The 16,642-nt window shown below is 39.0% G+C and overlaps 2 protein-coding genes across 4 annotated transcripts; one reads left to right on the top strand and one right to left on the bottom strand.

Moving 5' to 3' along the window:
- Window positions 1-688: 688 nt before the first annotated feature.
- Window positions 689-5,154, bottom strand: si:ch211-214p13.9 (cell surface glycoprotein CD200 receptor 1-A). 2 transcript variants are annotated; one of them, XM_038720703.1, is made up of 7 exons: window positions 4,792-5,154; window positions 3,599-3,655; window positions 2,658-2,969; window positions 1,940-2,209; window positions 1,670-1,766; window positions 1,521-1,569; window positions 689-1,427 (listed from the first exon to the last, which is right to left on the bottom strand). In XM_038720703.1, exons 1-7 carry the CDS (start codon window positions 4,856-4,858, stop codon window positions 1,341-1,343), a joined length of 939 nt encoding a protein of 312 aa, XP_038576631.1. In that variant the 5' UTR covers window positions 4,859-5,154; the 3' UTR covers window positions 689-1,340. The 2 variants fall into 2 exon arrangements, with proteins under 2 accessions (XP_038576631.1, XP_038576632.1); XM_038720704.1 differs by lacking the exon at window positions 3,599-3,655 and having other exon boundaries at window positions 4,792-5,153.
- A 4,232-nt stretch (window positions 5,155-9,386) lies between these two features.
- cfap91 (cilia and flagella associated protein 91) lies at window positions 9,387-16,249 on the top strand. Of its 2 annotated transcripts, none has more exons than XM_038720701.1 (17): window positions 9,387-9,467; window positions 10,530-10,606; window positions 11,108-11,265; window positions 11,417-11,497; window positions 11,687-11,743; window positions 11,842-12,020; window positions 12,205-12,382; window positions 13,251-13,408; window positions 13,526-13,702; window positions 13,822-13,961; window positions 14,465-14,578; window positions 14,670-14,741; window positions 14,878-15,024; window positions 15,105-15,326; window positions 15,418-15,566; window positions 15,658-15,749; window positions 15,944-16,249. In XM_038720701.1, the coding sequence occupies exons 3-17, from the start codon at window positions 11,132-11,134 to the stop codon at window positions 16,153-16,155; spliced, it is 2,112 nt and encodes a 703-aa protein (XP_038576629.1). In that variant the 5' UTR covers window positions 9,387-9,467; window positions 10,530-10,606; window positions 11,108-11,131; the 3' UTR covers window positions 16,156-16,249. The 2 variants fall into 2 exon arrangements, with proteins under 2 accessions (XP_038576629.1, XP_038576628.1); XM_038720700.1 differs by lacking the exon at window positions 9,387-9,467 and adding an exon at window positions 9,539-10,409.
- The last annotated feature ends 393 nt before the right edge of the window (window positions 16,250-16,642 follow it).

The following is a 16,642-nucleotide window of genomic DNA, read 5'->3' as shown; positions in this document are numbered from 1 at the left end:
ACTACAAATAGATTTTTAGGGCTAGAGTATTCATATATTTTATGTTTTGTATGCGTATGCATAAATTTTTTGTCTTTAATTACCTATAGGATTCTTTTTGACTGGATCCATATGAAGTGGTAGAGCAGTGTAATTTACTGTACATTGCCTTTTGTTTCATTTTGGTTAAATTAACTAAAAGTTTACAGAGTACTCGTCTTCATTATTCTGTTGTATTGATTAAACCTTTGAAATAAAAAATATCAACTGCATCGCTGAAAACATTTGAAAGGAGTCATGGCAATAATCCCTTCAGTAAGTTTCTTTGCTACATTTCATAGAGGAAATCATCATGTTAATGTATTCATCAGAAATGTGAAAAACTAAGAAAGTCCAACTGTGTCATGTTTCCTCTTTTATGTTCAACTAAATAATCAATGTGAAAGTAAGACTACTTATGCTTACAGCATCCTACAGTTTAATAGCAGAATTCAAACAGGAAGTCTAGACCATGGCTGCGTATTAGGAGACTGTCGTTTTTGTCCCCGATCACCTACGTTGGAAGCACATTAAGGCTTCTCTTGATGGCCAGTATGAACAGGAGAAATTATCGGATCTCCACCAGTAGATGGCAGAACAGTCCCTCTCTCTAGTTTCCATTTCAATTCTGTCAGAAATGGGTTTACACTGATTATGAAAGTACTGAATATTCCATTACTCACCATTTATTTGGATTGTTCAGTGTTGATAAAAAGTTACAAAAGGTAGGCATTCAAACAAGTACATTTTGAGCAGAGATGTATTTTAACGTGTGCAATTACATACAAAAACATGAATACTTAATATAATAATGTCTACATTATCTTGAGACACTTCTGTGACTAAATTACACCTGTTCTCTACTTGGCACTTTTACTGGATTAACTGCAGCAAGAATCCATTAAGAGCATCTTTATACAGTTAAATAACTAATAATAATAGTAACAATAATAATCATTATATAATTGCAACCTATGTATTTCATGACAGCATGAAAAGTCTTTAGTTCTGTAGTCTTGGCGTGCTGCGTCTGGCTGAAGGCGGTATTCTTTCCAATTCAGCCGTTCACTGCATTTGTAGTTATTATTAAAGTTCTCCATGAGAGTAGTGGGCTGCATGTACTGTGCATGGGTCTGACATTAGGTACATCCCCTGTTCCACCAGTCAAGAGTTTAGGACAGAATCAAACTGAGAGGTTTCCCTCTCTTCTCGGAACTCTTTCATCTCACACTCATCGCTCTTTACTATTTCATCAGTTCTCAGTTTCACAGCCTTCAGTTTCTCACAAAGAGTGTGTGTGTGTGTGATGCATGTGCAGGATTTTATGTGTACAAATCAGATGAGTTATAGATAGAGTTCACACGTTGAATATAGCTGGCATAGGGCTCCACTTCCTCCACATCCTCTATCTGTAAAAAACAGAGGTGTCGTGAACAAAGCTTAACAGTGTGCAGTTAAACACACAGAACTGTAAGCTGCAGAGTTACAGAAAGATTACTTACCGGTGGAGACTTGGATGGTGATGAGGTGTCGTCGGACTGCTGGCATTGCCTGGCAAAAGGTTGATACAAAAACCAGCTCAGTGACTCAGCAAAAAAAACAACTGCAAGTAGTCACTGTAATATATTTTTCATCAAATGACTATTCGTACCTTAACATTATTATTTTCTTTTGTGCAAAAAATAATACTCCTGCCAAAAACACAATGATCACCACAACGATAAGGACACAGAGCCATAGAACATACCCTGCAGAAAGAACGAAGATGAAAGGTTTGTTAATAATCTGCTGGACATCAATTACCATTATAATATAAAACCCCTGATAAAAAAAACCTACATTTACTTTACTTTTTTATATTTAAATCTATTGCTTCTGCACTAAACTAAACTCTATTGCTATCCACTCTGCAAAACCCGACCTTTTTGGAGCTCTGGTACCAAAATCTTTTCCCCTTTCCAGTATGGGTGCCTGATCACACAGCTCAGGTTAACTGTATCCATTCCTTCTGGAAGCTCCAGAAGACTTTCTACTGTATAAAATCCACGTGAGTCATTCGATGTTTTCACAGTTGATGAGTTTCCCATGTGACTCCAGCTGATGTTGGCAGCAGGTATTCCACTTTCAGCTTTGCACACTGCCACCATCCTGTTGTCCTTGCGCTCTAACCAGGCTGATATACTGGGAGGAACTGAGCAAGGGAAGACAAACCAGGAGAAATTAACTACTTACTTTTACTTGCACTTACACCTAATAGTACCTAACCATGCAGATTAAGTAGGTTAAATTGGCTTGCCTAAGCTCAACTATTTCTTACATTAAGTATAAACCTGTCCCAGATGAAAGCTGTGGACAGTAAGGTTGGTGTATTATCCAGAGTAACAGAGTCATTGTGTCAAGAACAGAAATTGCATTCCATTATCCCCCATTGTGTAGTGATGTAATAGATATTTTAAATCTAGGCAAGCAAACAACTAGCAAAAAATAAACTATCTGCAGTAACAAATGTCATTAGAGGTAAGCAGATTTTGCTGTTTATTCAGTTTTGTGAGTGTGATTTGGGTGAACTGACCCTTTAAGAAGTGAACCTTATTAATGGTTTTTGAAATAATCTGTCCTTATGAGGAGAAAGGTCCTACCTGTTATAGCCACGTGGATCTTATAATTTTCATTTGCTCCTCTGTAAACTGACTCACACTTGTAGACCCCCACATCATAATCTGAGAAGTTTGGGATGTGCAGGTATGACTGAGCACTGGATGTGTTTCGAAGTGACTTTCCATCTTTACAGGAGTCATCGCTTCGGCCTTCAGTGTCAAAGGCTATCTTACATTCTTTTGGATTGTATTTCATGTCTATTGTCCAGATGACATACATCATCTCATTCCATGTTTTATTGCTGCATGTCAGGTTAACATCACTCCCCACATTGAAAGCTTCATTTCTGACAACTGAAAAAAAGAAAAGTTGCTTTATTTTTGGACGTAGTGGTGCAATGATTGTGCTGATCAAATGGTTTGATAAGACAATATCCACAGTACACATGCCCTAATATACACAAAAAGCTTCATAAAGATTAAATTCTGTATGGCAAAAGGCCATGCAAAGACAAAATCAAAAAGAATGAAAATATCAAACTATAAATCGCATGTAACACAGACAAAATATAAAGATAACTTTAAATATGAAGCATGACACAGGAATAAACACACAGTTATAAAATAAATCATATATATACTTTTTGACTATAAATATATCCCCATACAGAAATATGTTGCAGAAAATTTGTCCCATGAGGAAACCTATTTATCATTTATTTTTGGATTAAACATAGCTCAGTCTAAAATTAAAATATTTCAGATTCATTTAAAATAATCTCAAACCCAATAAACTATGATCTTTAAGAACAATTATGCAAGGCTAAGATCTACTAAATAAAATTTGCTTTTGCAATATTTTTTTCAAATTGGCAAACATTTGGTATAGTGTCTTAATGTTTCATAATTACACTCCAAAATAAAAAAATAATGACTAAATCTCTCTTCTTGAAAATATCTTGATTTCATTGAAATTAGTTTACCATAAAGTTTAGGAGAAGAAGATGTGTCGGAGTTCGCAGAGATGGTTTGATTAGTTCCTAAGAGAGATGGAGGTGGATGTAAGGGAAAAGTTAGTAAGCCAGTCAGATCTTCTTCCGTCAGAAAGCAGCAGTTAGTGATTCATCATCAAGTGTTCAATTAGCAGAGCAACAATCAAGGTGATTTATCTGTCATTCGTTATTTTGTTTAGTTAGTTAAGTTAGTTAGATGTGGTGTGTTTAAAAGTAGGTTCTACAATTAAAAGTGGCCTGACATGACCAGCTGCAGCAGGGCTAAATCACAGAAAATGCATTATTTGGTGAAGAAAATAGTTTGAGTTTTTGTAAGCCAGCAACTAAAACATTGGTCTGGATTAAGGAAATCAGTGACAGCAAAACCTAAATATATAAAACAAGCAAATGTTATTGGCATAATCTCCCCCATTTACTTGTCTACACTGTAGAAGAAGCTCATGACATTATTGCTATTTCAAAGAAATGAATTGGAAAATTCACAGTTCATTGGGCATTTTCACAGCAGTGTGATGGGGGTCTGAGACTTGTTTACTTCTGACACAGGTATAAGCAAAACACAATGTGTGAACTGGGGTAGCGAAACCACAGACTTCAAACAGAAGGTTCCCTTTCAGAGACCCCAAAGAGGAAAAAAATCAGCATCATAGTGTTCCTCTGATCTGAAATCATGATTTCCACTTCAGCTACCTGTTCATTCAGAAAATATGGGCCGGGCTTTTCACACATCTGTTATGGAACAAGTTTCTCCTGTGTCAGCTTCTGCATTACCCCACCTCCATGCATGTTCTTTCCACTGACAGTCTGTGAGTCACATCACGATTACTTTACAGAAATCTCAGAGTGGCTAACCACTCACATTTACAGTTTACTACGTATCTGAATATCTGAACAATAGTGTTAGTAGTACTAACAGTACAGTGCACGCTACTGGCAATACACTCACACAACATACTGTATTTACATAGTATAAAATACCACAACTTATATTATAAAAATCTCTCTATGAAGACAACTCCTTACGAGGTCACCTTTGTGGAGGTTTTGTACATCTCAAAAAATAAAAATAAAGGTTCATATCATATCATATAAAAGCTGTATCTTACCAACATTAAAAACATTAAGTACTACCACATGCGAGTAAAATGTGTTAATGTTCAAACCTGAAACATGGCATGCCTTAGGCAACAAGAGGATAATCGCAGCATATATCCACGGCATGTCCCTCATCTCCAGTTGTCTTCAGGTTCCTCTGTAAATTGGCTACCACAATGCCTCTCGAACCGGTAAGAAAAACATCAAGTCTAGTCTTTACCTAATCCTCAGTTCTGAATGCTGTCTACAGTAACATCAAACTGAGTTTTGCCTGGCCTATCATGTCAGTTACCCTAGTTTAGCAATTTTACTTTCTCTATTTATGCCCAGTACGTTCAGGGTTGGAGTAAAGCAGGTTCTCTACCCCATCCAGACAAACCAAAAATCCCTTATGCTCCCCGTGATAAAGAAATATAAAAAGACATGTGACCAATAAATACCTCCCTTCTTCTTTCTCTTCTCCCTCTCCAAATCGCTTTCCACTCAAACTGCCTGCCTCTTTCTCCTACACAGGATGACGTCTGATAAGTCAAGACACCAGTTTCCTTTCTTGCTAGTCACATGAACACCCTATTTCAAAGCAGCGTGCATTAACACTCACAGCTATACCACATTATAAAGTCACATTAGACACATATGGCTTTGTATTATAGCATTTATAAAATCCAACATGGTCAGGAGGACAACAGGTTGGGTAAAGTATGCGAATAAGGAGAAGTTGAGAATGAACCACATTTTGTTCTGTATTGCCCTTATTCTGATAAGCTAAGACTATCTATAATAAATTAAATGTCTGTTTAAAACCCATAAACGTTTTGGTGCACTGCGATGATAGAATGGAATGGATGTTTAATTGTAATGCTTATAAGCTGGCAAACTTTATTTCTAAAGCTTTATTTGATTAGTATTATTTGTAATTTATGTTGCTACTCTGGTTTCTGGTTGTCTTTTTCTAAATAATGGTGTCTTGTAAGCCTGTTTGGGCTTACACGATAATAATAATAATCATCAATCACATAGGTTTGATAAGATGGCTGTACACTATAAGACTGCCAAGCTAAAACTAATAATTTAATCCTGTTGTCTTTAAGGTTATAATGTTTTAGTTCATGTTTTTTCAAGTTTTGTGAGACAGAGGTGTTGATTCTTCATGGATGGAGGCTGTAGTTTGTGATGCTGTTGGACTGTATATAAATGGTTTGGACAAAATATCAGAAACACCTTTCTAACAGCAGAACAAACTATACAGCCTCAAAAACAACCATACAGTTGAATTAACACCTCTCTAAAACAATTTTATCAAAACATTCTAACCATAGTAGTAGTAGTTTTCTTCAAAACTGGTGTCATAGGTTTCAGAAGAAATGCTGAGTTAAGGGAAATTTGATAAAAGTCATTGTTTGGGATCTCAAATCTGCTGGTGTAAGAACATCTTGATGTTAAAGGGTTACCCAATGCAGTGTTGCTTACATGCGCAATTTATGAAGCATTAATGTGTGTGCAGGCGTTATTATTGACTCCATCCTCAGTTTGCAGATCAGAGATTAACTGACACACTGCATTTGGTAGTTATTGCGGGTGTATGTGGTTATGATCTGCAAGCGCTACGGGGAGTTTGTGGTTCACGAGTACATCTTGCAATGAGACATTGTGATATTAACTGTCCCATATATGATGAGATAGGGCGGATGAACCATAGAAACTCAGCTTTTCCTTTTCTTGTCTGCACTCTCACCCTGCCTGCGTGTGCCACAGAAAAACTATGAAAAACTAACATATTGTAAACAGTCTTCTGGTTATATAAATCAAACCACGATTAGAACACCCTGACTTATTTGCATGTCATCATAATATCTACAGATGGTGGTTTCAGGCTGTCAAAAACAGTAGCACTAATGTGAGGAAGTATATTTGCAGAAATCTAGGCTTTAACCAGCTACGAGGCTGTTCTCCTTTTTCTGAGATCTAATATTAGACAGTGTTTATTTAACCTATAGGCAGCAGCAGTTCAGCTGACTGTGAGCTGGCACACTTGACACTAAAACCAGCCTATCCAGAATTGCAAAACCTTCCAGCTGTAGAGTAATGCTGCTTTGGTCAGCTGTGTTCTTCAAATACAAACAAACAAACCAAACAAAACCTGACATGCAGCAACACATTTCAAAGAAAACTCAGACTTAGAAGAGGAGAATACTCTCAGTGCCTCATCTGTGTGTGTCTTTATATGTGTGCTCTGTTTCCTTTTGATAACACAGACTTCCTGTTAGTGTCAAAATCAACCTTTTTGGCTACCCAAAATTATGCTCTGAAGGGTAAAGAAAAAAATGAGACGTATGAAGTGAAACGATATGTCTAATGAGAATAAATGACTATTTGCATTAGTACCTAGTGGAACAATGATTTTTTAGTTTTCCTCAAGAAAGAAGTGACCGAAATTTGTGAAATCAAATAAATACAATACTACAATTTTACTAAAATTATAATCAATGTATTACTACTGTAATAAAAGTATGATTTATTTTCACATAAACAAAGAAGCACATTATTCTGTCCTCTGGTCTAAGTGCACACATATGTTGGCCTCTTAGCCTTTCAGAATGTGTAAGCTACTGTAGGCCAACTAAAATGTTGTGACTCTGCAAGAAAATGTCAATTAAAGTTAGATGTACAAATATAACATGTAACACATTTCTGACATTTTATTTTATTGCACTAGGGTTATAATTACATTATAATAACATAATAATATATTTCATCCCTAAAAAAAGAAACGGGAGTTACGAATGGGGAGGATCGATCCATGGGAGGAAGTAGGGGAGATTGCGTATGGTTGTAACACGGGGAGAGTTGTAACAACACTAGGGCTGAAAAGATTCATCGATTAAATCAATTAATTTGCTTACTAAATAGCACTGACGCAAATTCTTTGCACCGATGCTTCATTTAATCCACATAACTATATAGCACACTGTTTTGCACAGAAACATTTAAGCATTTATTACTGTTGCACTTTGCATTTACGCTGTGTGAACATGACGTGATTATGATGCTGTTGTTTGCAAAGTGGAGGAAGAGAGAGAAAATAGCTAGGGACGAAGAAGAAAATGTCCAAAGTATGGGATTATTTCAAGCTGAAAGAAAACAACAACTCTGTAATGTTACAGTCTGTCCACCATAATGATGCCTACCGCAACAACAGCATCTGATCAGAAAGCACCCACTCATCATCTATCATCGCCAGTGCCAAATAAAAGTACTTCTTAAATGATGCATCAATGAAATAATCTGTAGAAGCTTCGAGTACTAAAATCATCGTTAGTTGCAGCCCACACCAATTCCACCTATTAGAGATAAGATAGGAGTCATGTGATAATTTCAGAATTTTCCTACTTCCTCCACGATCAGGCATGGTGGTTGTCAAGGTTGGAAACAGTTACATTCAGAATATATAGAGAAAAAACTGATTTTGAGGTAAGAAAGTAATTTTTTGACCAAGACTACATTTTGTTTAGTACCTATACTATTGCAGATAAACTGTTTAAGTTAGATTAAAATGTAACATTAGTTTCTTAGGCAACATATGATGCATTTTTACCCTGATAATTTCAAACGACTATGCTAATACAGCTAGCTAAACAATGCCAGACAGGAGTGTGGTGGGTTGTAAAAACCATCCCCTAGAAGAATCAGAATCAGAATCAGAATCAGAAGGAGCTTTATTGCCAAGTAGTGTTTTACACATACAAGGAATTTGCTGTGGTGATAAGGTGCTACACATGGACAAATATACAGTTGACATAAATAAATGTGGAAATATATAAAAATGGAATGGAAGAACGTTGCATTATTCTGGGTCTGTGCCTAGTGCCTTATACAGTCTCAGGGCCCACCAAGCCTGCTCTGTCAGCTCTGTGACCAGTGCTTCCCATTCGCATGTAGTTCAAATGTTGGTGTATATACTGGCACCCAATCTTTTCCCTACTCAGTCTCCACCGATTTAGAGGGCTGAAATGAGCACCAGGGTGGCGCCGCCATGTCGAGTTTTTTCAACCAGGAAGTGCCCGGAAGTGACGATACGGTGGAGCTAATGGCCATGTGTGAAGCTAGCTAGCTTGCTTAGCTAAGTGCAACTGTAACTCACGTTAACTGTCATTTTAACTGGGCTGATAACTTTGTCTAGCGAACACCAGTCTTAAAACTAAATATACTCACCATAAAAGTGAACAGCAAACTCCTAATAAGATTTTTCTGCGGCGCTGGTTAAATTTACACAGCGCCGAGGGTAAGAGTCAGCTCTAGCCTGATTGACAAGTCGCTATGTTAATGACTTGTCAATCATAGATAATCCCACCCTGAAACATACTCTGCTTTGTGGTCTATTTTAAAATAAATGGGACCATAATTTACTAAATGAACATCCCTTTGTATTGAAGAAGACTTGAAATTAGTGACTGAGACCATAAACTCATCAGGAAAGTGTTGACTGGGGTAATTATTCAGCTGAGAAGTAGAGTCATTTTCCCATTATTTCTAATGGAGCCGGACTTCTCTTTGCAACCAGAAGAGTCTCCCCCTGCTGGATTTTCAATAGAATGCAGGTTTCAGGGACTTCCGCATTGGCTTCATATTGTAGACCGGAAGCTTCACGCTTGGTTTGAACATAGACAGGTTTGAGGCATATCAGTGTGGCAACCTAACGGTGTGGTAACAAAAGAACACCATGGATTTGACATCAACTCACATGGTCTGTGATATTTTTGTATAGGACTAAATTGATGCCATTTGTAGTAAACAAATGTAGGTACTTTGTATAAAAGTTTGTGAACTCTAGCTAAAACATTCAGCGAGTTACAGTTGCTGAAGCAAAAAGTGTTACAACCATACCTGGTCTCCCCTATATTTTCCTCACTGTTATTCTCAGTTGAAAGTCATCTTTTTTCTAACATAAATCGCGGGAGGCTCGTAGATAATATAACGCGGGTATATGTTTAGGTTCTAACCATTTGTTTTAATAATCTCCTCTTCCGGTCTGAGAAATAAACGTTTTCGTCAGCTTAGTACGGAGAATGGGCTTTAAAAACTACAGTTCCCATGAGCCTATGGAGAAGAAGGTAGAAGCAGAAACCTGTTGCAAACGGACGCTTTAATACAGAACACGTAAATGCAGAAATTCATACATTTACGTTGAAGCAGGAAGTGGGTTGATTTATCCCAACCGATGTGTGTCATTACCAATCTACAAAACGTAATTTTAAGCCTCTGCTCGCCGTTAGCGACTGAATTATAAGTTCAGTGACTGGATGGGTCTTACCGAAGTGGTGCTTGGGAGTCGTAATTGACTTCTCCCATTGCGTTGTTCGGTAAATGCGTATAATTTTGACTCTTTATCAAAGAACCACGTATTTTCCAAAATTTGTAGGGTGCCGTTACGTTACAACTGCCTGTCGCTTAACGTTCAATGCAGGAAATGAGCGGAGAGATCACCCCTCCCTCTTTCAACAGTGAGTTTTCTGTCACCATGGTTACAGTGTTAAATACCAGAGACCGTTGATAACGCCGCCTGCGTGAGAAATCGGAATATTTATTGTAACAGAAACAATGAGCATAAATGTCACTCGTACAATTCCTAAGAAAAATTATGCTAATAAAGTTGTTATGCGCCAGCGGGTTTATGACTACTTTTACGGTAAGTAATCTTTACTAAACGCCAACTGACGCAAGCTAACGCTAACATTGCCATTTGAAAACTCAGCTAACGTTAGCTAGCTCACTTGGTTGACACTAACTAAACTGTTGTGAACCACAGATCCAGTTTACACGGTGTCATCGCAGGTAGACCATGCCAGGTCCAGCGTCAAGGCCTATGCGTCTAAGGACCGAGTAGTAAGTTGTGTCCATATTTGTCCTACTGCAAAAATATATTGGTTGTGGAGCCAACATTAAAGATAGGTCATGTTATAAGTAATAATTAGGCTAAGCCCTTGCAAGGTTCACCAAAACTAACCTAATACTAGTAGGCCTTGAAGTAAGTTACTAACTCAAAGGCAACTGGCATTTCTGCTCAGTAATTCTTTAACACAAGACATTAAATTGGGATAAACTGTATTGTTATTACCATAGGTTTTGCGTTGCTTAAAACTGCACAGAGATGAGTTAAAATGACAAAGGGTTGTCTTCAAGATAAACCCATCTAGAAACTTCAACCACCATTTTATTTCCAGAATACCACAGACCCATTTTTTAAGCTTACAAATACATTTATTAGATAATAGCATGAATAGTAAGTTTTTACTGTAAAATTATAACGTTACTGTGTAACTTTGAGTTAAATTAATATATTTGCTTTAACACTTTGAACTGACAGTTCTCTCTGCCTTTTATCAGAGAAGAGTGCCTGAGTTTGAGTCTATGTTCAGTAACTTGCCCCACCATCCACGGTACACTGTTCAACTGGACCCTGTAGACCCAGTGCCAGTCTTTATTGATCGTCGCTGGCGAGGCCACACAGAACAGCGCAGAGGGGCACTCCAGCAGCTGGCTGGGTAACACAACTATACACCAATTTAAGGAACAGCAGCAGTTACTGAGTTGTATTAATTCAAAGTTAACTCTACTACTCATAACAAATATAAACTTTGTCCCTTTGCATATGTATCGGTTTTTGGTTGTGATTCTTGATTATCTTCTTGACAGGGTTTTTCCAAATGCTCAACCATGGCTGAAAAGGGAGGAGCGCCAAGTGACCGGAGCTGATCGCTGGAAATACTTTAAACGGTTTGATTAGCCAGCATATACTTTTAAGCTGTGAATGTGGTGGGATACAATAATACTAACTTCATATTGCAGCAGTTACCTCTGCCTGACACTAGGATAGTTTACAAAAGATAACTGTCAGGCTGCCCCGGTTTCTACATTAAATATTGACACAGTCTCTGACGTGGCGTTCCATTCTGTTTCTTTTAGCCCTCTGATTCCTTTTGCACAGCAGGTTCCCCCAGATGTGATTTTTGCTTTGCCAAAGTGAGTTCAACAGGTTCCTTGCATTTAGTTATTTGCTAGCCATTTCTGTTATGCCTTTTTGCTGGTAGACAGTACGTGCTCTTTTTTTGTCTCCTCAGGGAAGACTTTTTATCCGCTGGTGGAAACAATACTGAGCACCAGCCCACCCACTTTACTGTGGGGGTCCAGACAGACTACAGGGAAAGTGAAGCACAGACAGACCCATACAGCCCTGAGTATGTGGTACAACCTGGTACAACTCCCTCAGAGCTCCTGCAACTGGCAGCTTTGACTTGGGGTACATGATGAACTGTTCAGATATTAACCAGTTATAGACTATTATTATTTCCCTTGTTAAAACATCTCCAACCTTCCCACTAAGTAGTCTACATGTATCTTTACTGTATCATAATTGTCTTCCAATGCCTCTCCTCACCTCTGCAAATTTCATTTAAACCCTCCCTGATGACACTTCCTCTCAGGTCGTGGTCTGCCGGCAGGCCTGGCAGAAGTGGAAATGATTGAGCGGGCACGTGCCAAACAAGCTTGGGAGGCCACCCTTCCTCCATTGGATGACCTTAGTCAGCTTGACAAGAGGAGACGTATGATGGAGGAGATGGAGGCCAAAGAGTGGGCTTTCAGAGAAGGAGAAATCCAGAAGTAAGTGGTGCTGTACCTCATCTGCTATTATTTAACTTTTTTATGTCTAACTGGAAACACAGAAAAACACCACTTACCTAAAATGTAGTTGGTGCAGTGTTTGGCAAAGATTTAAGCCACCTGTTAGCATGTACCTCTTGACCAAATAGCATTATATCTTAAGCCATCTGCCATCACAAGTGCCCCACAGCAAACCATAAAGGCCCAGAACTTGCGTAGTGCCATGTATTGCTATTTTACTGTCACACACAGGCTGCCACACCCTTTGCACCCTGCTGCCATCTGGCAAGTGGAGATGCAGAAGTATTTGCTGTCGTACCACCAGAGGTCTGACCAGCTTCTTCCCCCAGGCTGTGAGATTAATTAATCCTCAGCATTGCACCATGTAAAATAGTTTAATTTCTCTATATAATTTGTGTATAATGTTTGGTCTTTGTGAGTAGCATTTAGGGAACTAAAATCTTCAGCTCATTATACAACCCTGTGTTGTAAAATGACAAATAAAAAATAATCTACCATGTTATGAACCCACAGAGAATTATCACCTGACACTGTGGCTCCCCTCATCTCTGCAAAGCTTTTTAGCATGTTTCAGTTTACTGTTTTGGTTTTTCAGCTGCAGTCAACGTTAATGTTTTGTCCCCAAGTTGAGAAAAAAGTAGCTGTTGGAGGTTACTCCATGCTGGCACATGGGTCTGCTAAAAGTTCTTCCATTGTAAAGGCAGTTTCTCTCATCAAAGTGCCACAACCATTTACTACTTCTTGCTATATATATATTGCGTTTTAAGCAAACTTGATGTTCCCGCTGTATTTGCTCTGCAAAAAACAGTCCTTTTGCAATGCTCTCTGTTTCTGTGGGTGGTTGCAGGTTGCAAGAGGCTCGTCTCGCTGTGCTGAAGGACCTCTTGGAGCAGAGAGATAAGGCCCAGAAAGATGTTACAAGTGAGAGACTGAACCAGATATATTCTAAGCACCAAAAAGACAAGGAGACCAAACTACACAAGATTCACAATGACTACATTAGGTGTAAGACAACTGCTGCCTCTGCTGTAACATAACATTTGGTTCATAAATATATATTTCAAGGCTTGGTTTCACTCCTTCTCATCTATCTCTTATTTTTCATTGTTGTTTTTTCTGTAGCACTGAGGAAACTGGAAGCCAAGAGGAGAAACGTGGAGGGGAAGCTTGAGCAATGTGGCATTGTCAGAGACTACACAGATTCTCAGACACATACCCTTCAGATCCGCAGGGACACATTCACCAACAGGAACACTCGCAACAATGAGTTAAAAAGCTACTACTTAGACACATATGAAGGTCTGAATCTAAATGCTTTTGGACATATAGAATTTAGCAGTTAATTTCCATAATAGCATTTTAGAGAAAACAGTATCCCATTATTGTTGACGTAATGTTTAAATTTCTGTCAATCATAGGCTTGCTAGAATTAGAGGCAGGACTATCTGCCTCCGTCCTCAAGCCACAGGTGAAAAGACCCAAACCCAAAGTCAACATCAGCAAGGATGTGATCAAGCCCCCTGTGAGCAGAGCAGTAGAACTGATGAAGAAATACAAGGTAAAGGAGAAAAATATATGTTCATTAAGTATTTGGGCTGCCCCCAACTAAGGCTCGGCTTTTCTAAACTGAGGCTTATTGTTGACCATTTTCTGTCTCTCTCTCTCTCGCCTGCCATTCACCGGTCTTTTGCAGAGTTTTGCGTGCATGCCGTGCTGGCGACAACTGCATGCACTGCAAAAACCTTTACTGAAAGTTTTTTTCTTTTTACATGTTTATTTACAGCATTAAATGTTGAAATGTATATTGTTAATAGGCTGTATATTAAGTTAGTGGGAGAAAACTGGTAGTTCTATGTAAAATCAGATGTTGAGCAGCCCCATATCGCCGAAATGGCATGATCCTTGTTTCGCTGCGAAGCTTCGACTATGAGATTGACCGTTGAATCAGGCTCCGCCCATCGAAGCATTGAATTGCATTGAATCTTACTATTTGGGGTCAGCCCTATTAAGTATATCACTTAAGTTCTAGATAGACAGTGATTACCAACTCTTGCCCCACAGGCCCTGAGAGAGGAGAAGAACAAGCAATTGACAAGGAAGTCCTTGCGTTTTCTTGTCAAGAAGGAGAAGCCCGTTCCTCGTCCTGTCACTCCCAGATTGGAGGAGCCACCAGAGGTCAGCTAATGCCTCTCATTGACACTGACCTTGTTCATCTTACATGTATTTGAGATTCTATTTGTTAATTACCTTATATATTCCTCATTAGGGGGATGAGGAGATAGACCACGCAATCATCCAATTGCAGAAGCTACTGAGAGGAAGAAGCATCCAATACGAGGTCTGAACATGTCTGCATGCACATGTGTGTTTACCTGCGTGTCTGTGACTTCTTTTATGCCTGAAGGGCCCACAGAAATGTTTGCTTGCAAGTTGTAAATACATCTTTGTTAGTTTCTGTCTGTGTCGTTGTGCAGATGTTTATGGGCAAGGAAAACCATCTGGCACTCATCCAGGAACTAAGGACTGTAAATGCCCTTCAGAGAGAAGAGCAGGAGCTACAGAAAGCTGACAAAGAGCTCGTCATGACCTTAAAAATACAGAGAGACAAACATAGACACAAGGTGAAACACACAGACAAATTCACATGCAAAATTTGACAAACTCCAAACAGTCTCATTACACCTTCTCTCCCCCTGCCCAGACCTCTCAAGAGGAGGCATCTCAGGCTAGAGTGGTTGGTGCAGAGCTTGAACACCTGTTCGACACCTTGTCCAAGCAGCTGATTCATCTCCAGGAAGAGCGAAGGATCCATGCATTTACCCTGCTGGCTGAGAGAGACCGTCGCCTACGAGAGGCTGAGGAGAGTGGGCGGAGGCAGGTGGAGGAGTGCAGACGCAGAGAAGAAGATGAGATCTTTAGACAAGTGCGTACATGTGTAGATTTTTAGCTACGAGTGTGAAAAAGAGGTATGTGTTTGTGTGTGGTGAACATGTTGTAATGTGGCGTTGTTGCAGGTGGTGCAGGTACACCAGGAAACTGTGGATTTGTATTTGGAGGACATCATCTTAGGGACCTTGGAGCAGACAGCTGACCAGCAGGCCAGAGAAGAGATTCACAGGAGGGCAAAGGAGGTCAATGACATTGCTTATGCCATGGAGGAAAGGTAATGGCTAGCTCATGTCTGCTAATGCTTTGTATCTGGAAATTCAGACCCAATTATAGTAAACATATCATTGGTATGTTTGTTTGAGTAGCCGAAATGATCTTCAGTCGGAGGAGATTGTGTCAGAGTTGGTGTACAGTTTCCTTATCCCAGAGGTGGAGAAGTTGAGCGTCAGACAAAGAGGTTTGGCAGATTTTTCTGTTTCAACTGGACTGACACATTATTATCATAGAATACAATATCAAAATGATTAAAAGTTATGCACCACACATCACATGTCTTAGAGATAAATAAAGATTAATAAAGAGATAAATGCGCCTAAATAAAAACAAATAAAAAATGACAATTGAATAATGAATGTGTTTTTTCTCTCACAGTGCACCAGAGGCAGCATAGACACTTGCAGGCAGCTCGGAGTATTATTCAGGGGACTGCAGAGCATTCTGGGATCCTTCCTAGTACTCTGGGGGCCTCTCGGTCAATCTTTCCCTCTGAAAGAGCTTCCAACCGAGTCCTCAAGGAGATGATCAGCCAAGTGGAGCAGAAGCAAGGGAAGGAAGCAGAGCAGTACCACACTCAAACCGAGTAGAGGACTAAAAATATAGAAAGTATGCTGAGATGCAGACTGATGTCTAAACTTGTTGTTGACTCATATTAGTAAAATAGAAGTTTTGTAATAATCATTGTGGGTTTATTGGTTAATTATGGCCTTTTGATTGGTACTACTTATGTTATAGAAATAAAAAATGAACCAGGTGTGAGAAGAGCAGTGTTGAAGAAGGTCTCAGAGACTCAGGATCACTTACACAGCATTGTTTTGATGCCTCGCCGGGAGGTCTCATGGATTGCATTCTACATAGAGCTTGTCAGCCTGTCTGTAATGAAACAAAATTTAGACACTCGACTTTGAATTAACTAGAAAATGGATCACAGAGCATGCATCCTTATCAAGAGAGCTGCATCAGTCAGTCAACCAAGCAGGCAGACAGCAGAAACATATGGCTGGCATATTTTTTTTGAGAGTCAAAGGCTTACTTTGGAAGTGACTTCAAAACTTTTCTCCAAAGTTATACAAT

Source organism: Micropterus salmoides, unplaced genomic scaffold (assembly GCF_014851395.1).
Source record: "Micropterus salmoides isolate LMB-PRFRI ecotype aquatic unplaced genomic scaffold, ASM1485139v1 Ms_hic_scaffold_15, whole genome shotgun sequence".
NCBI lineage: Eukaryota > Metazoa > Chordata > Actinopteri > Centrarchiformes > Centrarchidae > Micropterus > Micropterus salmoides.
Note: the sequence above shows the minus strand (reverse complement) of the source record. Positions and strands in the feature narration are given on the sequence as shown.